Source organism: Mustela putorius, unplaced genomic scaffold, assembly GCF_011764305.1.
Source record: "Mustela putorius furo isolate JIRA1106 unplaced genomic scaffold, ASM1176430v1.1 tig00003846_pilon_pilon_pilon, whole genome shotgun sequence".
Taxonomy (NCBI): domain Eukaryota; kingdom Metazoa; phylum Chordata; class Mammalia; order Carnivora; family Mustelidae; genus Mustela; species Mustela putorius.
The window spans coordinates 21,517,892-21,538,079 of NW_025421999.1; the positions used below are offsets into that span (position 1 = coordinate 21,517,892).

The 20,188-nt window shown below is 40.7% G+C and overlaps 1 protein-coding gene across 1 annotated transcript in view; it reads left to right on the forward strand.

Moving 5' to 3' along the window:
- SLCO5A1 (solute carrier organic anion transporter family member 5A1) overlaps positions 1 to 19,313 on the forward strand; it is a 139,105-nt gene extending 119,792 nt beyond the window's left edge. The window contains exons 7-10 of the mRNA XM_013061406.2: positions 9,254 to 9,413; positions 11,391 to 11,632; positions 13,828 to 13,892; positions 16,566 to 19,313. Of these exons, the coding sequence (XP_012916860.1) occupies positions 9,254 to 9,413; positions 11,391 to 11,632; positions 13,828 to 13,892; positions 16,566 to 17,023 (925 nt within the window). The 3' untranslated portion in view covers positions 17,024 to 19,313. The remainder of the gene's footprint in view (positions 1 to 9,253; positions 9,414 to 11,390; positions 11,633 to 13,827; positions 13,893 to 16,565) is intronic.
- Positions 19,314 to 20,188: the final 875 nt, after the last annotated feature.

Sequence of the window (20,188 nt, forward strand, 5' to 3'; positions counted from 1 at the left end):
AGAAGACAGAGGCCCCAGTAAAGAACTTCTTGACCTCATCTCCACTTGACCCCCCCAAACTCTTTTGTCAAAGGTGGGTTTGTTTTCACTATTCCCAATAAATAGTGGACATGTGTGGAAAATCCAATTTCACCCATTAGGAGAGTTTAAAGCAGGTCCCGAGGTTTAGAGGGAACCAGGCTGAACAAAGGACCCCCTCCAAACACAAATCAGTTACACAGTCTTGCTTAGGATCCTGGCTAAAGGCTGGGTTTGAACTGACCCAAACATCTGGAAGATCTCTCATCCTTTCTCTGACGGTCCCGTATTTCTTCTCATTTGTACCTCCAGAGCCATCAATTTTCTAGCTGTGTGGCCTTGCAAGAAAGCTGCCAAATATTGTTGAGTATTGGCTTCCTCATTATTAAATTGGTGATAATGCCAGTGCCACCAGGTTGCAAGCATAATTAAAGTAAAACATATGTAGTTTAAAAATTAAAATACTTCAGAAGGGTAAAAAATGAGAAGTCAGCATCTCTTTTCTTCATCCTCAATCTCCAGTTTGAAGCATTCCAATATTTTAAACAAATGTTTGTAGTTTTGGTTTTGAGGATTGTATTAAGTAGGTTTTCTGATATTTCCTAGTGCAGTGTCCAGCACATAGTATGTGCTGAAAATGTTAGTTGCTTTTTTTTTTTTTAAGATTTTATTTATTTGACGGAGAGAGAGAGAGCACAAGTAGAGCAGCAGGCAGAGAGAGTGGGAGAAGCAGGCTCCCTGCTGAGCAGAGAGCCTGGTGTGGGGCTTGATCCCAGGACCCTGAGATCATGATCTGAGCTGAAGGCAGAGGCTTAACCTACTGAGCCACCCAGGCGCCCCCAAAATGTTAGTTTCTTGTCTCTTCTCCCTTTTCTTCTAGATCATACGAAGCTTTTCTTCTTTAAACTCCCTTTTCTTCTTTAAAAAATGAATGAATGTCTGTCATCTACTTCTATGCAGGGATGTTATTCATCTAGTGATGCTAAACTTGTAAGATCTTGATGAGAATAAACATCTACATCCACATCTAAATCCGTGATTTATGGTATACTTCTTCTCATTTAATTGTATTTAATGAAGAAAACTTGAGTACGTGTTCTGAAGGCAGCTTCAGGGATCCACTCATTCCAGTATTTGCAGCCTGACTTCAAGCAAAGTTTATAAATCAGCAAAATAAAAACTCCAATTTCCTTGGAAAATTCCTCTGGGTTCCCAAATACTTCTAGGAAGATAGTATACTAATGCTGATAGTATAGTAAAATTGAATTAGTATAAACACCTGGTAGATGGTGTAGTTGAACAGGCTTGGCACTTTTAGGGTAACAGTTCTGTTTGTGTGAGGAATAAGGGGACCCATTCTCCAAGGAGAGTGTGGGCTACATTTAAGTCTCTACTTGTTCCTATGGCTGGGTCCTTTTGTATAGTGTACAACCTGCTCATTAATATGAGTTGGCCTGTTAAGTAAAAACTGTTTTCTGTTCTGTATGATTTTGAGGCTTCATATGGGATTTTTTTTTTCTCCTTTAAATCCAACAGAGAGAGAGATGAAGGGAGTGGCAGTGAAAAGGGGAGTCTTTGTTAGGCATCTGTTTGGCTCAGGTGTGGTAATTGGCACCTGTTTATGTATATCTTTTTTATATAATGCTGACAACATTACTCTACTGTGTGCACGATTATCCACGTTTTAATCAAAGAAACTGGGCTTAGAGATGAAGTGACTGGCCCACAGTCCTCAGTTAATAAGGAGGAGGGCTGAATGAAACCCAGCGTGAGGATGGGTGCATTAGTTAAATTTCTGTGCTTGGTTTCCACATCTTTAAGGTGAAAATTCTGGCAGATATGATCTTACTGAACTGTCATGGGGACTGAATAAAGTGGTTGCACATTCCTTACCCTCTCTGCCTCTATTCCCTCATCCTTAAGATGGGTTAATAACAATACCAACCTCTCAGAAATATAGAAAGGATAAAATATGAGAAGACCCATACATAATAAGCAATTGGTAAATAACAATTTAAAGATTTTATTTGTTTGAGAGAGAGAGAATGAGAGAGAGCATGGTGGGGGGAGGGTCAGATGGAGAAGCAGACTCGAGCCTGATGCGGGACATGATCCTGGGACTCCAGGATCATAACCTGAGCTGAAAAAGTTGCTTAACCAACTGAGCCACCCGCTATTTAAATAACTATTTAAAATGGTATTTTTTTTCTCATTTGGAATAAGAGAAAGAAACGCAGAAGGATTAAATAACTTGTTGAGTCACACAGTCAGAAAATGGGAGAACTAGAATTTGAAGCCAGGTTTCTCTGATCCTGAATGCAGTGCTTTTCATTATTAAAATGTTCTGAAAGAAGAAAAAGCAACGCAAAGAAGCAAGCACAGTGTATAGGCCGCCTCCATTTATGAAAGCTTGTATGAGAAGCTCCGGGTTCACCAGCACGGTGAATCTTCATGATGATCCATCTTTCAATTAGTATCAAATGCTCAAGAGGCACCTGAATACCCGCTGTGGGGTTGAGATGTTTTAGAAAAATGAAATTTTCCTGTTGAGCCAAGATGGAATCATAGTCTTTGCAGAATGAGCCTGATATGTTGTTAGTGGTTCCCCTAGAAAATTCAGATTTGACAACAAAGATGTAGAAACAACCTAAACGTCCATCGATGGGTGAATGGATAAAGAGAATGTGGTGTGTACATCCAGTGGAATACGATTCTGGCTTAAAAAAGAAAGAAATTTTGTAATATGTGGCAAAATGGATGAACCCTGAGGACATCATGCTAGGTGAAATACGCTAGTTACAGAATGACAGATGAAGAATGATTCTGGTTCTATGAGGTATCTAAAATAGTTAAGGCAGGACAGTCACTTGGGGAAGTGGAATATGGGGAGTTATCAGGCAATGGACATCAAGTTTCCGTCGATTAAGAGGAATAAACCCCAGGGATCTGCAGTACACCACTGTATTGTACACTTAAAATTTCCAAGAAGGTAGAACTCATGGTCAGTGTTCTAATCACAATAAAATAAAATTGAAAGAAAGAAGTTCAGATTGGAGAATTTGATAATTTTTCATAATGAAAGATCCTAGGCACTCTGGTTAATATCCTGACCCATTCCCAACTCAGTTACATTCCCAGCACCCACTTGAGCGCAAGATGCATGGATGCCCACTTGTCATGTTTCTCAATAGGGAGACACTTAAGGGGAGGCAGAAGGATGGTTAAGGGGCTCCTCTTGGATTTACAGTGAACTGTAGGAGTATGTCAGATAAATTTATGTGTATATGTATGTACGTGTGTGCGTATATATATTCTCTCTCTCTCTCTCTCTCTCTATATATATATATATATATATAGAAATGAACTATAAGCTTACTAATAAAAGTAGCTAGGATAATCCAGAGACACACCTACTTAACATCTCTTATAAACTGTCCTCTGCTTTTCAGGAAATTTTTTTTTTTAAAGAATTTATTTATTTATTTGACAGAGAGAGATCACAAGTAGGCAGAGAGGCAGGCAGAGAGAGAAAGGAGGAAGCAGGCTCCCCGCGCAGCAGAAAGCCTGATACGGGACTCACTCCCAGGACCCTGGGATCATGACCTGAGCCAAAGGCAGTGGCTTAACCCACTGAGCCACCCAGGCGCCCCTTCAGGAATTTCTTTTAAAATTAATAATGTCTATAATAATAAATATATCATTATATGTAATATATATTCTATAATAGTTCTATATTCTAAACAGCCTATATTCTAAATACATTCTGTTTTTAAATTCTAATTCTTATTTTGAATATATATATTAGAATCCTATATTCTAAATATTCTATAATAAATAAGAGGTCTTGAGTGGCACCCAAAGCTTTAAATAAAAGGAGAAAACTCTAGTGGGTTAAACTGTCCGTGAGACACAGTATGACACAGACACAGGAGATGAATGGTCTCGTTAGAGAGTTTAGAAGCGATTGGCCAGACATGCTAGGTATCTGGAGAGCTGGTAGTAGAGCACTGCCTACATACACCATATGGCAGAAGCAGGAGTGATGACAAAGAGGATGAAATGCATTTGGGAAAAGTTGCAACAAAGGTCTGAATTAGCAGGTTCTATTGAATTTCTGTAGTCTTAGCACTTTGGCTCAATAAAACTATATTGAGAGAAGTAACTTCAGGGAAAAGTCCCTACCTCTGAGATTTTGGACTTGGTTGAACTTGGTGGATCTCTTCATCCAACAGTCACTGCCAAACACAGGAAACTGAGAAAATGCTTCCTTGTCACCTCACAGCTCAAGAAATCATCTTTGGAAAAGTTCTGGCCCAATAATTCAAGTCTGAAGTAATTTCAACCAGAAGATGATATAATAGATCTTAGTTTTAAGTTCAAAGAGATGACACTTGATAAATGAAAGATAATAAAGTGAGCATTATTAAATGATTTATCAAGACTTGGTACCGTTGAACAATTCTGTACATGGAAATCAGATTTAACTCCATTTTTAAAAAAATTACTTGAAGAAAAGGTAAAGAGCAAGGAATTCACATTATGCAATGTGTTGATATAAAGTCTTACTTAAGCCACAGTGTTCACAGTAAATCCTCACTCTTACAGCTCTGAGATGATTCTGACATGCCCGTATGAAATACAGACACACAGGTGAAGCCAAACACACTTCCTAATTCCAACTGCAGGAAGGGGCACTGGGTGGCTCAGTGGGTTAAGCGTCCGCCTCTTGATATGGCTCAGGCCATGATCTCAGGGTTGTGAGATCGAGCGCTGCATCAGACTCTGTGCTGAGCCTTCTAGAGATTCTCTCTCTCCCTCTCCCCTTTAGGCACCACCCCCCCCCCAAAAAAAAGAGAAGAAAGAAAAGGAAAAACACAATAAACAAACAAAAAGCTGCAGGTTATATGTATATGATTCGATCTGTTTTTGGCTCTTACTAGCTTTGTGAACTTTGACAGTATCTATCCTCTCCAGTATTCAATTTCCTCATCTAAAAGATGAAGGCGCAGTCATAATGATTTTAATTCTCATGAGGAATAAATGAGGTAATTTATATAGAGATCTTGGTACACAATTCCTGGAGTAAAAATAGGGCTATGTAAATGTTAGTTTTAAATGATAACTTTGATTATGATGATAATAATAATAATTACAAACCTGAAATTGAACAGCTATTTTTAGCCAGGGAAGCATTTTAATATGAAGCCAAAAATTAAGTGGAATCAAAAGGAAACATTCTAATTGAAATCTTCTTGAAGGTTGAGATAAATTGATAGCGATTAAGATATTATGAGAAAGATATCAATTTTTTCTTGGGGATTAGTATATTGTGCTAAAAGAGTATTTGATACATGAATCATATTCTTCTAATCCATGTGACTTGAGCATAAGATGCATGGATGCCCACTTGTCAAGTTTCTTAATAGGAATACACTTAAGGGGAGGCAGAAAGATGGTTAGGGGGCTCCTCTTTGACTTGCAGTGACCTGTAGAAATATGTCAGATGGGGAGGTCCAAGTATTCTTTAGGTCTTGTGGTGGAGTGATTTGACATACTTTGTGTGTGTGTTTGTGTGTGCCCACACTAGTGAGAGAGAGAGGGATTGAGACAGAGACAGAGAGATAAATTTGAGAGCAACTGTGTCCTTACTTACACATCTGTGATGGCCCCATGGTGGACGTTATGTTAAACCATGATCTGTTTGATTTTTATATATTACTATATTACTTTAAATAAATGCTGATCCTCAAGCAATTGATTTGATAAAGACTGAGTGACAAACTTGCTCATTTTCCCTTTTTTGTTCACTTGGTCTCCCTGTGGCTGGTTTTCTTGAAGCCTCAATGATGGTGGGCATGTCGTTACATCTCTTGTAGTTTCTTTTTCTTTAAAACCAACAAGTGGTACTCGATGATCTCAGAGACTGCTCCCATCTGTCTAGTTCTGTAATTCTGTGATTTTTACAGGTAAGATCTCATGTGTGACTCTCAGGCTTGCATCTTGGACCCTGCGGGTGTTTGTTGATCCACTTCACTTAGTGAAGACTTTTTCTATTTTCTCTCTCTCTCTCACACGCGTTTTTGAGATTTTATTTATTTATTTGTCAAAGAGGGAGAGAGGACACACAAGCAGGGGGAGCAACAGGCAGAAGGAGAAGCAGACTCCTGTCTGAGCAGGGAGCCTGATGAGGGACTCGATCCCAGAGTCCTGGGATCATGGCTTGAGCTGAAGGCAGACATCTAACTAACTGACTGAGCCACCCAGGCATCCCTGTGAAGCCTTTTTCTTCACTTGGAAATGAACACTTACCTTGCCTCTGAGCTGCCAGAAGCCTTTTACTTGTAAAGCTAACTTGTCAGAAATGCTTTAGTTATCGGAAATGTGATGCACAGTCCCTTTGCACAGTGGAGGTGTGGTGTCCCCCGGCCCTTGTGCATTTGTCCTCCCGTGGTGGGTTCCCTTCAGGCTAATGAGCGGTTGTTTAGTGTTATTCATGTTTACACACTTAAATCCTTATTATAGCCCAGCCTGTTTTCTGGAAAATGAGTGATAGTCAAACAAGACATTATTACTCTTTAAAATGTATTTCTTTTGTAAAATCTGCACTGTGTAGAGTCTTAACCATGTTGGTATCTTTCCTTTTTTTGTGCCACTCTGGCCTTTTCCCCTAATGACTTTCTCATGAATGCCCACTTCTTTTCACTGCTATTTATGTTTGTTGCCTGTTTTGATTTTCTTAGAGCCTTATTGGATCATTTCTTTATTTCAGACATCATGTTCTCATGAGAAAAGCAAACATACCCAATGTGACCTGGGACTGGGCCTCTGTTTCTGGAACTCAGGAAAGCTTTTGCTTCCTGTCATCAGTGGGTTTTGAGCATCTGTTTATATTCTCCTAGATTCCTTTCTCTTGAGTGGATATATCCATGAAAGAGAGGTGTTTGGAAGCTTGTGGTGGTCATAAATGAATATGAATCATGCTCTTAATAAGAAATTCCTTATAACTTCTTAATAGCAATAGTAAGAATTATAATGCATGGATTTGGAGCCTGTCATTTTTAGTGACAAAGCACGCAGACATATAAAACCCCTTTTATTTGGTCATGGCTTGCAATGTAGCTCTTGAAGAACTAGCAAAGAGAACAGTAATGGACACAGAACACTTTTCATATGGTACCAGTTAAGACAGCACTAATCAACATTGAAGTGAATCATTTGGCCTCTCTGGACCTCCATTTAGTCATTTGTGGGATGTAGTAGTAGGTCTCAAATAGGCTTTCTTACCTCATCCTCAAGACCACTAAGACTCGGGCAATGGGAGTCATGCGGGGGTTGTGTGGGGGTTTAAATTGTACATGAGGGCACCAATGTAGTCATCAGGGTTGTTGTATGTGGGGGTGGTGTGGGGTGGTTCTGTGTATTGGAGCACGTCTAGAAGCATCTCTGGCCCCTACCCAGTGATTAACACTCCTTTAGTTGTGACAACCAAAAATGTCCCCTAGGGAACAAGATTGCCTCTGTGGAGAATTACTGGCCTAGAATCACTTTTTTTTTTTTTTAAGATTTTATTTATTTACTTGAGAGAGAGACAGTGAGAGAGAGCATGAACGAGGAGAAGGTCAGAGTCACATATTTTTAAAAGCATATGACAAAATAATATGAATCCAAGAGTTTGTGGGCATAATCATCAAAGTTGTATGACAAAATTTCTTCTGAGAGTCACATAAATGAAGAACAGTTTATTTCACTTTGCCTCTTTAGAAGCCTTTCTTCATAAGTTTTTAAAAATATTTTATTTATTTATTTATTTATTTATTTATGATAGAGAGAGAGAGCAGGAGCAGTGGAGCAGAGGGAGAAGGATTGCAGGAAGCAGGCTCTCTGTGAGCAGAGAGCCCTATGTGGGACTCACTCCCAGGACCCTGGGATCATGACCTGAGCCAAAGGTAGACACCTAACCAACTGAGTCACCCAGGTGACCCTCTTGATAAGGTTTGAATACGGCTATGAAATTTTTCCTTTAATTAAAATTTGAGGACTCGGTTATCAACGTGTAAAAGAGGACACAGGAGAGACACCTTTGAACAAATAATGCTTTATGCGTGTAACATACTCTGTGTTAGCAGAGTAACACACTCTTTGTGTGACTCAGTGTAACACACTCCGTGTGTGACTAACACACAGAGTTGGGACGAGGAGTGGTTACTCAACATAGGCATTAAAGGTAAGTTCTGGCATGTAAGAGACATTCTAGAATATTGTTGGATGGGTGGACGAATGATGGATCTGCTATTGGTTTTGGGAACAGTATTTCATCAATGACAAAAATAGTGGTCATAGAAGACAAGGAAAGAGGTCACTGGAGAACCCCTTCCATTCTTCCATGGGTCCCTCCTGGGTCCCTGCCTGCCTCCGCTCTTCCACAGCATTTTCTAATACTTCTCTCCCCAGCCCTGTATCCTTACTTGCTCCTCCTGTCCTTTATATTTGTTGCCTAGATCGGTTGTATTGGAACTTTTCATATTGTATCATTTCTTTGGATCAGACATCATGATCCTATGAGAAAACAAAACCTACCACTTTGACTGGGAATCCACATCTGGGCATTCTAAAGGAAGGACTGAATCATTCATTCCTCTCTGGTTGTTTGAATCAAAACTAGTGATGTGATTCCCATTCTTCTTTGAAAATCACTTATGACTCAATTTCTAGAGTCCCACGTCTTTCTTTGATAATTTCTTCCAGAATAATTCAAGTTTTTGGTCAGAGCAACCTGTGTCGAACAACTGTGATGGATGGATTTTTGCTTGTGCCCTCCTAATGGTGTTATTGATCTGGCAAAGGAAAGTGTTTCCTCTCTTTTATAGTTAAAGAAATCGAGGCCTGGGCTTGTTCAGACAGAGAGCTTAATGTCCACAACAAACGAGTAGTTATACAGGGGTTAGAACAGCTGAGCCCAGATCTGTGGCACCAAGATGGAAGGCAGAATTGAGGCATGATACAGAATGTGATACAGAAGTCTTAATTTTATGGTACCAGAAAATTGAAACTTCTTTTGGTGCTTTGTTTAAAATGATACTAAATGATAATTATCCAAGGTGGTTACTTTACAATACCACAGCTTTGATTTAATGAGACTAGCTTCTCTAAAATGGACAAAATACTTAACGTCCAGAACTTTCTTTAGAGTTTTATTTTGGTAAATGTTGCTCATGACCTGCTTTTTCCTCTCTAGACCTTCTCTCACCATGCCTCACAGGAACCTGACAGGAAGCTGCAATGTTAATTGTGGTTGTAAGATACACGAGTATGAGCCAGTCTGCGGATCAGATGGAATTACATACTTTAACCCTTGTCTGGCTGGCTGTGTTAACAGTGGTAATCTTAGTACTGGGGTGAGTATTTTTCGCAAGTTCCTGTACTGTTGTTGATCCAACATCCTGTGACAAGGACATGTTAGGATGCATGGACTAACACGTGGCTTCCATTCCTCTTTTCAAGAAATTTCAAATAACCTACAAAATACATCTTGACAAGAAGCCAGAGGAAAGAAAATTATGCAATGCTATCATTTTCTTTTTTCCAGGGATGAAGGGAGCATGTGGGTACAGTGACTTATTTCCACATCATCCCTCTCCCACTTCACATTCTGTGCCAACTCAGTGAAACGTGATAAGGTTGAATGCTAGGCCTCTCATTTCTTACTCTGCCAGGGCCCTTGCGATGCGTTTGAAGGTCAAGATGACCACATTTGGTGCTGGCAGAAGAGAATAGGCGAGCACCTTCTCTGATCAGAGTCTGTAAAGATGGGCAATGGCCATTTTTCATAGAATATGAGTTCTAAGTTTCTTTCTCTTTCTTTCTTTCTTTCTTTCACTTTCAGAGTAAAGATATTTCTGTCCGTTCAAGAATAGGCTATTTTGAGAATTCCCTTCCCTGTGAATTATAAATAGGCTATAATACTGTGGGAGGTTTTCATATTCTACTCAGTTCTTTACTGAGCCTGATTTCATTCTTTGCATAAGAACAGATTGTAGGAGGCTGCTTTAATTAAAAAGTTAAGGTGCATTGACTTGTGTTGTGTAGGTGTTAAGGGATTAGACCATTGACTGTATGTTTTGGGTTTGTCATATTTGATTTCTGAGTTTTAAGCTGTACTGATAAATGGAGAAATCCTGTTGCTGGCTCCCCATTATATAATTGGTGAGTGCCAAGTTGGAAGAGAAAACAAGATCTGTTCTCAGTGGCTAAGTCCTTCCCTGGGAGTGAACGAGGGAGTCCTCTAAGGCACAGTCCTCATTCTTAAAAAGAGGCCAGCAGTCCCTGGAGCACAGATGGCCAAACGGCATCCCATTCTCATATTTGTTGCTACTGCTTCTCTAAGTGGCTGAGAGCTCACAGTGACAGGGAGCTCAAGCTGATGTCTGTTTTTTGTTTTGTTTTGTTTTGTTTTTGTTGTACAAACAACGTAAGAGGCAGAAAGATTCCTTGGTTGCTTTTATTTGAAATACCTTTTTAGGTCCTTGAATTACCTTTTTTCAAACGAAACAGACAGTGATATGTTCCCTGGTCTTGGCCTTGGAGTCATCACGCTGCATCGCGTGTTCTCTGCATTTATTTAACAAATATTTACATTAGGTCCTGCGCTGTGTCCAGGCTGATGCCAGGGGCTCTGGTGGGCACAAGTAAACAGAAAGCTTGGTTCCGGTTTTTGAGGGGCTTCTCTAATCAGACAGCCCAAGAATTGCACAGCAGTGGGAGCAGGATATAGTTGTGACCAAAATGAGCATATGGAATGTGAACGCTGTGGAACAGAGTGCTGAAAGCTCCTTATAAAAGTTTACAATTTGGCCAGCAGACACTGTTGGATGCACACTTTAGATCATTACTGTTAGCAAGGAGGCTGTATTTTCAGTTAAATATTATGCATATTTTTTAAAATTTAAATTCAGTTAGCCAACATAGAGTACAACATTAGTTTCCGACGCAGAGTTCAGTGACCCAGCAGTTGGGTGTGATACCCAGTGCTCATCATATCACTTGCCCACCTCCCAATTACCCCTTCGGCCTCTAGCCACCTCCCTCCAGCAACCCTCGGTTTGTTTCCTAGAGTTAAGGGTCTCTCATGGCTTGTCTCCCTCTCTGATTTCTTCCCATTCAGCTTTCCCTCCCTTCCCCTATGAGCCTCTGTTGTGCTTCTCATGTTCTACATATGAGTGAGGCCATATGATAATAATCTCTCTCTGTTTGACTTATTTTGCTCAGCAAATATTACCCATCCTTAAATACTAGAGCTATTTTAGAGCATTTGACTTTGTCCTAATTTTCCTATGCTTTAGGTTGGCTCACAACCCATCTTTGCTATCCCTTAGATAAGGAATTACACAGAATGCACCTGTGTCCAAAGCCGGCAAGTGATCACTCCACCCACGGTGGGACAGCGCGGTCAGCTCCGTGTGGTTATTGTCAAAACCTATCTCAACGAGAACGGCTATGCTGTGTCCGGGAAGTGCAAACGAGCCTGCAATACCCTTATCCCGTTCTTAATTTTTCTCTTCATTGTCACCTTCATCACAGCATGTGCCCAACCATCAGCCATCATAGTGACACTCAGGTGAGAATAGCACTCTGCTTGCCTGGTGGCGGGGGGGGGGGGGGGCAGGGGTATGCGCTGAGAATGGCCAGAGGACACGTTCCAAGCTGGGACTGGTGTGGTAAGGTGGAGAGGAAAGCAGAATTAGATTGTACGGGGAAGCACTCAGACCTTTGCTTGTTGAATTTATTAAGAGAAGTGCTTTCCCACATCAGGAAGGGAATGGAAGGTTGTAACGTTTCATACCCCAGAATGTTCTTTATTCAGATGGGTTCTAGGTTTGCAGTTTAGTGAAACTTCTTTGGGGTGCTTTTGGTTCCTGAAGTCGGTGCCCTAAATGGTTCAAGTTCAGGAGCTGAAAGGTGTCACCATGTTAGCCACAAGGAGCCTGACTCCAGACGGGGCAGGAAGTCTTTTGGCGAAGTCTCGAAGTCTCGCGTACAGCGAAGAGTATTATCTCCAACCTGGTAGGTAGGTAGTGCCTCCAGGATCAGTGGGCCTGCAGTTCAAAATGCAGATTTCGTGAATTTTACGATCATATAAAGTTTTGGAGTTGAAACAAGGAAAGGGCAGACTGGGAGATGTCATTTTCCAGCTGTTCATGCTATGTTTTATTAGGTATCCTGTTTGTGGTTTTTTGCTTATAAGAGAACACAGGCATTGCTTTAATGGAAGTCCTGTTAAAAATGTTGACACGGACCCATTCAGATCAGTGTGTTGGCATTTGCAGTAAAAGCTGCCGTGGGCAAAGGAGGGAAGGGGACAGCATGGCGAAGGAAACGCATGCCCCCAGAAGCAGCTTCAGGGGACCAGCGGAGGCAGTGCAACGGAGTGAGGATGAAAGGAAATCAGTCCTCATTCTCCCTTTACCTCTGCCCTGGCTTCTCAGCACCCCCCAGTGCTGGGCACCCCGTGGTCATACTTGCTGGGATGTCATTCTTAGCAGGACAGTTGGGCTGTTTGCTGCTGCTTCTGCACATTTTGGCTTCTTTTCTTTATGGGATGCTGAGTTAGATGTATGATAACAGCACTGGGTGGGAAAGCCCGTTGGTTGAATCTCTCAATTCCTCCAATAACAGATACAGACTGACCATGGTGTGTGCAGCATGGGGCAAATTGCTAGGAAAAGATAAGGAAGATAAGGGGAGAAGATGGCAGGTGCGTGGGTCCTGGGGAAGTGGACATGCTTTACCTAGAACTCAACGTGTATAGCACAGAAAAGATCAGGCACTTCATCATTTTAAAAAATGAATCCTGAATAATCTCATTCTTTAAACTTTAATTCTGCAAGAGATGTTAAATAACCCAGATCAGGGCTGCCCATGTCATGGCAAATCACCAGCTGGCTTCTAACCCAAAATTTCAGAAAAAGAGCCCTTTAATTTTTGCTAATTACAGATCAATAGAATCCAGTCTTCCTGCCATATAGGAATTACTTGGAACATATGTTTTGGGAAAAGAAGAAAAACACAAGGTGGTGGGAGGGGTTTGCTCTTTTTCTAATGTTGACTTGTTTTGCAACCTTTCTTGGGACTCTACTTCTTTCTTTAAGTTCTCTCCTCTCTACTTTCCCTTGAGAAATTACGACAGTAACTTTCAGTCGACACACCTGCCCTCTGGAAAGTGTAGGCAAATAGGAAAAAAAAGAATGCAGTAGTTAGGATAAATTATTATATCTATTTTTTCACGGAACTGATTTTATTTATTTATTTATTTATTAAAAAAGATTTCATGTATTTATTTGACAGACGGAGGTAACAAGGAGGCAGAGAGGCAGGCAGGCAGAGAGAGGGGAAAGCAGGCTCCCCTCTGAGCAGAGAGCCCGATGTGGGGGGCTCCATCCCAGGACCCTGAGATCATGACCTGAGCCAAAGGCAGAAGCTTAACCCACTGAACTACCCAGGTGTCCCTCAAAGAACTGATTTTAGAAGCTCAGAGCTGATTGTCCCCCTTCAACCATGAACCTTTGGCCCTCCACCAGTATTTACCCAGAAACAGAGTTAATCAGGACTTCTTTGAGTCTTCAATGGGGAGAACTCATTCACCAATCTAGCTACCTCAGCAGTCTTGTTTGGCTGCTGTTAATAAATTCTAGGAAATAAATATTTTGGCACAGCCGCTCTTGCTGTCTGGCTCTGTACTAAGCAGGCTTGATTTGATGTTTGTTTTCTTGAGGCCAATGTTATAAGACATTTCTTTCTTTGTCTTCACCGTAGGTCAGTAGAAGATGAGGAGAGACCTTTTGCGCTGGGAATGCAGTTTGTTTTACTGCGAACACTTGGTACGTTCTTGAATTTCCACGTGTGCCTCTTAGTTCCTCTTTACAGATGGCAAATTTTCATGGTCTTTTAAAAAAATGGCAAGTCAATCATTTGTTACTCTTAGTAGTAGCTAGGATTTTATGGGTTAGCGGCGAGGGCACAACTTTCTTATTTTCTGATTTGAACTAGAAGCTACCCAGTCCTGTCGTTTGAGGAAACAGAATACAACGGACTTTAGAACAGTTTCTTTTTCACCATAAGCATAAATGTGGGCTAAATTCCCTAGAGCGTTTTTTGGTACCGTAAGAAATATTGAACCAAGCAATTATAATGGGCTTATTATGATCCTGGCATTTTTGTCCCTTTATGACTTTTTTCACATGAAAATGATGGAAATTGGCACTCGTATTATTTGAAAAGATTTTAATTTCTTACTTCTTTACAATAATTTTATTGGGCCAGGCAAAAAGGATACCTATTGAGTTTTCTGAGAAAAGAAATTAAAAATTCTGAAAAGAAAAAAGAAGTATCCCCAAATTGATACATCAGGCATCAGGAGTCCCCTTTACTTGTTAACAAGAGAAGGTCATTAGCACGGTTGGTATATGGCAGAATTCATTAGGGCGTGAAGAACATCGTTCTGATTTTGACAAACACTGTCTCACTCTGTCGTGTTTTGGGACAATGCATGGGAAATATCATGTGAAGTAGCCCATTGCTTTGATCAATTTCAACGTATTTTTTTATTGACTTCCCCATCATCAAGCATATTTTTTCTTTCACGAGTAGCAGTCTGTCATTTTCTTCAGCTGTTGTTTCTCCCAGTAATCAGTATCATTGTCCACAGGACAAAAAAAAAAAAAAAAAAAAAAAGAAAAGAAAAAGAAATAAGTTTTTTGATTTAAATTTTTAGTTTCCATTTTGAAGGGTGAAACACTTTAAAATGGTATCATTTGACCTCTGAAACATTAATCTTCTCTAGAATTTCAATTTATTGTTACGCTGTGGTTGGTGGTCTAGTCTGGGAGTAGGGAGTTTTCTCTGGTCACCCTCAGAGGTTTCTGGTTGCACTGAGTGGGTGGCTGATTTTTTTTGGTGTCGATAAAACTTTGAAGGTCCCATTTTTCAAAGCCAGCTGGCGAAAGGAAATTCTGGGATGCTTTGATTTAGTTAAGAAGCTTGCCTTATACTTCCTGTTGAAAACTAAAAAATTTGTTTTCAAAGAAGGAAATTTGTTTAGCGAAGGGGTAGTTGAATAGGAAAAGAAAAAAAATAGGTCCTCCTTTTTGCCCTGTTTGTCTTTGATGTCATGGAGCTGGGCTAAGTCAATAGAGGGTTGTCGCCGTGTCAGGAATAAGTGAAAGGAAGACATTTCAGTCATCTGCTTAATTCAGACTTTACTTAAGTTCCATTGATTATGAAAAAGCTATAGTTGGGCCAACAAACCAATTTCCATTCCCCCAAATTCCAAAGCAAAAAGAGAATTTTAAGTATTTTAGTAATGTTACATTTTAATTGTAATGAACATACGTCATTTGAAATGAATACAATATATTTAAAAATACATCACTTAGTCCACCGACTTCCCTTCCTTCCTCTCTTTTCTCTTTTCTTCCCCCTTTTCTCCCCTGCTCCTTCTGATCACTTCCTTGTATAAACTCATCGAGGATCCATGGGCTGTCCTGAGGGGTCCTTGGGACGCAAGGAATAAAAGACTTGGCCTCTGCCATCCAGGAAATTACGGGAGACAAATCCGCAAACACTTTCATTGCTACATGATAGTTGGTGCAATGAAGGTGATTGCAAAATGTAGTGGGAATACAGTGGCATCTGAGTGGGTGAGGAGTTTGAAGGAGGGTTAGATGATTGTAAGGTGAACAGTTTGGGGATGGGGCACATTTCAGCAAAGGGAGTAACATATGGTGAAGGAAGTCTACTTGGGTAGACTTTCTTTCTTATGGGAGTGAAGAAATGTCTATCTCATTGCCCAAACAACGAAGCTACTATTCACCACAGACCTTTCCCAAGCTTCAAAGATGAATTTTATGCCTTAGTTATTTCCATGCCCCAAATGTCTTTATACAGTTTGCCATCTGATGTGGTTTCTGGCTTATAGGGGACAGTGTTTTCCTCATACTCTTCCTGCACCCGAGGACTAGAACCCAACCCCGTAAGAACTAAGTGTACTGCATTTCAGTGGTTCATAAAGGGTCTTAGTATAGCCTCTTGAGTATTTAATGGCAAAATCTGATTTTTAAGTTTAAAAGGATTGCCTGATTGAATTTTTTAGCAATCGACATTTTTACATATAACATGTAACAATAACGTATTCTGACTGAGTGGCAAACTGGAAGATTTAAAGTATTTATAACTCGGTGAATGTTTTTATAATACCTATATTATAATATATTATATTATAATATATAATATAATATATAGTATATTATATTATAATTCTATATCTTATATCGTAATGAGATATCTTATTATATCTTATTATATTATAATAAGATATTATAATATTATATTATAATAAGATGTGCCATAGTTAAAACGGTCACTTAATACAAGAAAACCACTGTCCTCAGCAAACAAGCACCTAGAGCAAACAAGCACCTTGCTCATCTACAGATCTGTTTTCTCTGATACGATGGGCTAGATACCGTTCTTTGTCTTCTTCTCTCCCGCTCTAGCATACATTCCTACGCCAATTTACTTCGGCGCCGTCATCGACACCACGTGCATGCTCTGGCAACAGGAATGTGGAGTGCAAGGCTCTTGCTGGGAGTACAACGTGACATCGTTCCGTTTTGTCTATTTCGGTTTGGCGGCTGGCCTCAAATTTGTCGGCTTTATTTTCATTTTCCTGGCCTGGTACTCCATTAAGTACAAGGAGGACGAGCTGCAGAGGCGACGGTGGAGAGAATTCCCTCTGAGCACTGTGAGCGAGGTGGTGGGTCACACGGACCACGCCGAGAAGTATGCCCGGACTAGATCGTGCCCGGCTTTCAGCAGCCAGGGGGACTTCCGCGAAGAGACGGGTCTGCAGAAAGGGATCCAGTACACAGCACAGACCTATCCGGGGCCCTTCCCCGAAGCAATAAGCTCCTCCCCGGACCCGGGGCTGGAAGAGAGCCCTACTGCCATGTAGCCTCCCTCCTGAAGCTTGAAAACGGAAGACTTTAGTTTTGTTGGTTGAGTTGAATATGGCAACTTGAGAAACACCCGTGCCTTCTTTTCTTTCTTTCTTTTTTTAACCTCTAAAGACGCAATCCTCAAACCAACAAAACTCAGTATACACAGCCACTATTGAGTGAGGGCTGGATACCTCAACAAGACTGAGAGCCTTTACCCCCTTCCCTCCAAGAAGGAGGAGTTCAGACAGATTTGTTACCATTTCCGCTACGTGAATTTCATGCTCCTGCTCCAGGGTTGCATAAGGCTGAGAGGCGCCTGGTTAATGAAATCTTGGGAAGTGTATTGGCAGTACATATCATTAGCATACACTCCAGACAAAGGTGAGCTTGACCATGACTTTGCATTTACAAATCAGTTTTTAGATATGAACACCTACTGTGAGTTCCGCTACAAAGCACAAACGAATTTGCCTCAACTATGCAATTTTGATTGGGAAAATGTAAGTGCAGCATGTTATTTTTTCTTTCAAGAGACTAAAGCAGATACATTTTTGAAAAGAGGACTATAAACCTTCCCTAAAGTACTGTTAATAGCATTTTAAGCCATAGCAGAGTTATAAATCAGGTAGAATTTTTCAAATGCTTCAAAGGAATCATATGCATATTGTGATAAAAGGAACAGCTACTTTATTTCATAAGACACTTTCTTTTTGTAGTCTGTCTGCCCCATCGTAAGGTAAAGAGTCTGCTGAATCATAAATCTGATAGCCTGAATATAAACTCCGGTATTCTTTTGCCAGGGGCTTTAAAACTAATGTGCTAAACAGTATGGCTGGAACCTGATTTGAGATGCATCATGAGGAGAGAAACTGATGGCTTTCTCATCCAAAGAAAAATGCTGTAGAAATTCTTTTAGCTCTTGGCCCACACAAGGGTAGCTAAGAATTGTAACCTTGACACTCAAAATAGTTGGAAAAAGAAATTCCATAGAGGTAAGATTGAGTCCCATCTGACCATTTTAGTGTATAACCCCAGCGAAACCCTAGCAAATCATTTTCTTTCTTATGTACATAAAATTGCTGTGGTTGCCCCCTGAAGTTGAGTAATTAAATCAGGAAAGCTCATACCTGTGATAAGAAAATCACTCTGAATACAGGAGGAAGGGGATCTGTGAGCTGTGAGAGTATGATCCTAAGTCAGGACTGAAAATTATTTAAAATCAACTCATCTGTCATACTGAATTCCCTTTATCAGAGCTAGAACGATTTTACATCTCTCTTTGATTCTTTCCTCCTATTAACCTTCCCGAAGTGATTCTTCGAGAGGATTTCTCTGTTCCTAAATGCACTTTGCGCTCATTATCCATCATCCTTTTCAGTTCTTCCCAGCACAACACTTTGACTTAGGTACCACACAGAATGCTTTCTACATGGTTCTTAAGGTAGATCCTTCCCGACATTACTCTGGACTGATAGCAAGTTAACTCAGGGGTCTCCGCTGCTCAGAAAAAGAATCCTGACAACCCGGACATAGGAGGGACGTGGAAGGTCCAAATACCAGTATAATTGTGAACAGTTTCTGCCAAGGAGGCTATGATTATGTAGGGGCTAATTTAGGAACTGATTTCCTTGGCTGGCTTACACTCTTCCGTAGAGGGGAAGTGAGTGACAGAACTGTCCCGTGATTCAGGCTTTCTGCCCTTCATCCTTGGAGGCGCTGGTGGAGTTGCATGAGCATTCCTGGGTTCAAGGTCATTTTCCTCTCCACCTAAGAACGGTGTTGTCAAATGGTTCTTTTGGTGGCATGTGGTTTGTGGGTTATCACTGTTAGACTGAATAATGTCTGGAAGGGGTGGTCTCAGGTGACAAGGACTTCCCTCGAAATGGTCTCATTTGGCTGAGTTATAAGTCTGCTGTTGCCTGAAATTACACTAGTGTCTGTCCAACTTGTCTCTACGTGGTATAGAACATTGTTGATTCACTTAGTGTCTACTCTGGTGCCTCAGGGTTCCCTTTTACTCTCTATGGGAGATCTTTGATCTTTTAGGTCTGTTAGAAAGTTTCCTTTTGTGTTGGAGCTGAAGATATACAGGTTGGGGAAAGGTGGTATTTGCAAAAGAACTGCATCGGGAGAATTTGGATGGAATTAGCACCTTTTTTTTTAAGCTAAGATTGTAATGTTCCAACACTCTTAGGATCTGTCTCTTCCTGGTAGTGTATTTTTTTTTTTAAAGATTTTATTTATTTATTTGACAGACAGAGATCACAAGTAGGTAGAGAGAGAGGGGAAAGCAGGCTCCCTGCTGAGCAGAGACCCTGATGTGGGGCTTGATCCCAGGACCCTGGAATCATGACCTGAGCTGAAGGTGGAGGTTTTAACCCACTGAGCCACCCAGGCACCCCCTAGTAGTGTATTTTGAAAAGGAGCTGCTCTCAGAACTCCAGGGTAGGAAGTGGCAGATTCTTTACGTATAATTAGACAGTCCCCTTTCTCTACTCTGAACAGTCATCCATCTAATTCAGCAACCAGTGACCAATTCTCTATCAGGCACTATTTCAACCAATTACCATCTGCTGCTCTGTGAAATTCTTCAGGTCGACTGGCCAAAACTCAAAGAAATTAGCCTAAATTGTACATCACAATTGTTAATATTGTACTTCCTCAAGTATGTGATACTTATTTTTTTTTAAAGATTTATTATTTATTCGACAGATCACAAGTAGGCAGAGAGGCAGGCAGAGAGAGAGGAGGAAGCAGGCTCCCTGCTGAGCAGAGAACCCAATGCGGGGCTCGATCCCAGGACCCTGGGATCACGACCTGAGCAGAAGGCAGAGGCTTTAACCCACTGAGCCACCCAGGCGCCCCAAGTATGTGATACTTATAAATAGAGGGTGTATCATTCATGTGTTGTTGGTTAATGTAGAATAAGTAGTAAAAATCACGGAAGACTGAAGTTTTAGAATACGTGCCAATCAAGAATTGTCCCCCAAATGCTTTGGGTCCTGGTGGCATCTTTGGAATATTGCATAGTCAACTAAAGTGACTATCTTATAAATGGCACCATTTAACTGTAGATATGAGATTCTCACATGTTGGTCACTTTACAGTCACAACTCCTATTTTAAATTTAATTCCCATTTTCTATGAACTTAGGCTTCTATATATTTGTTTTGGAAAAA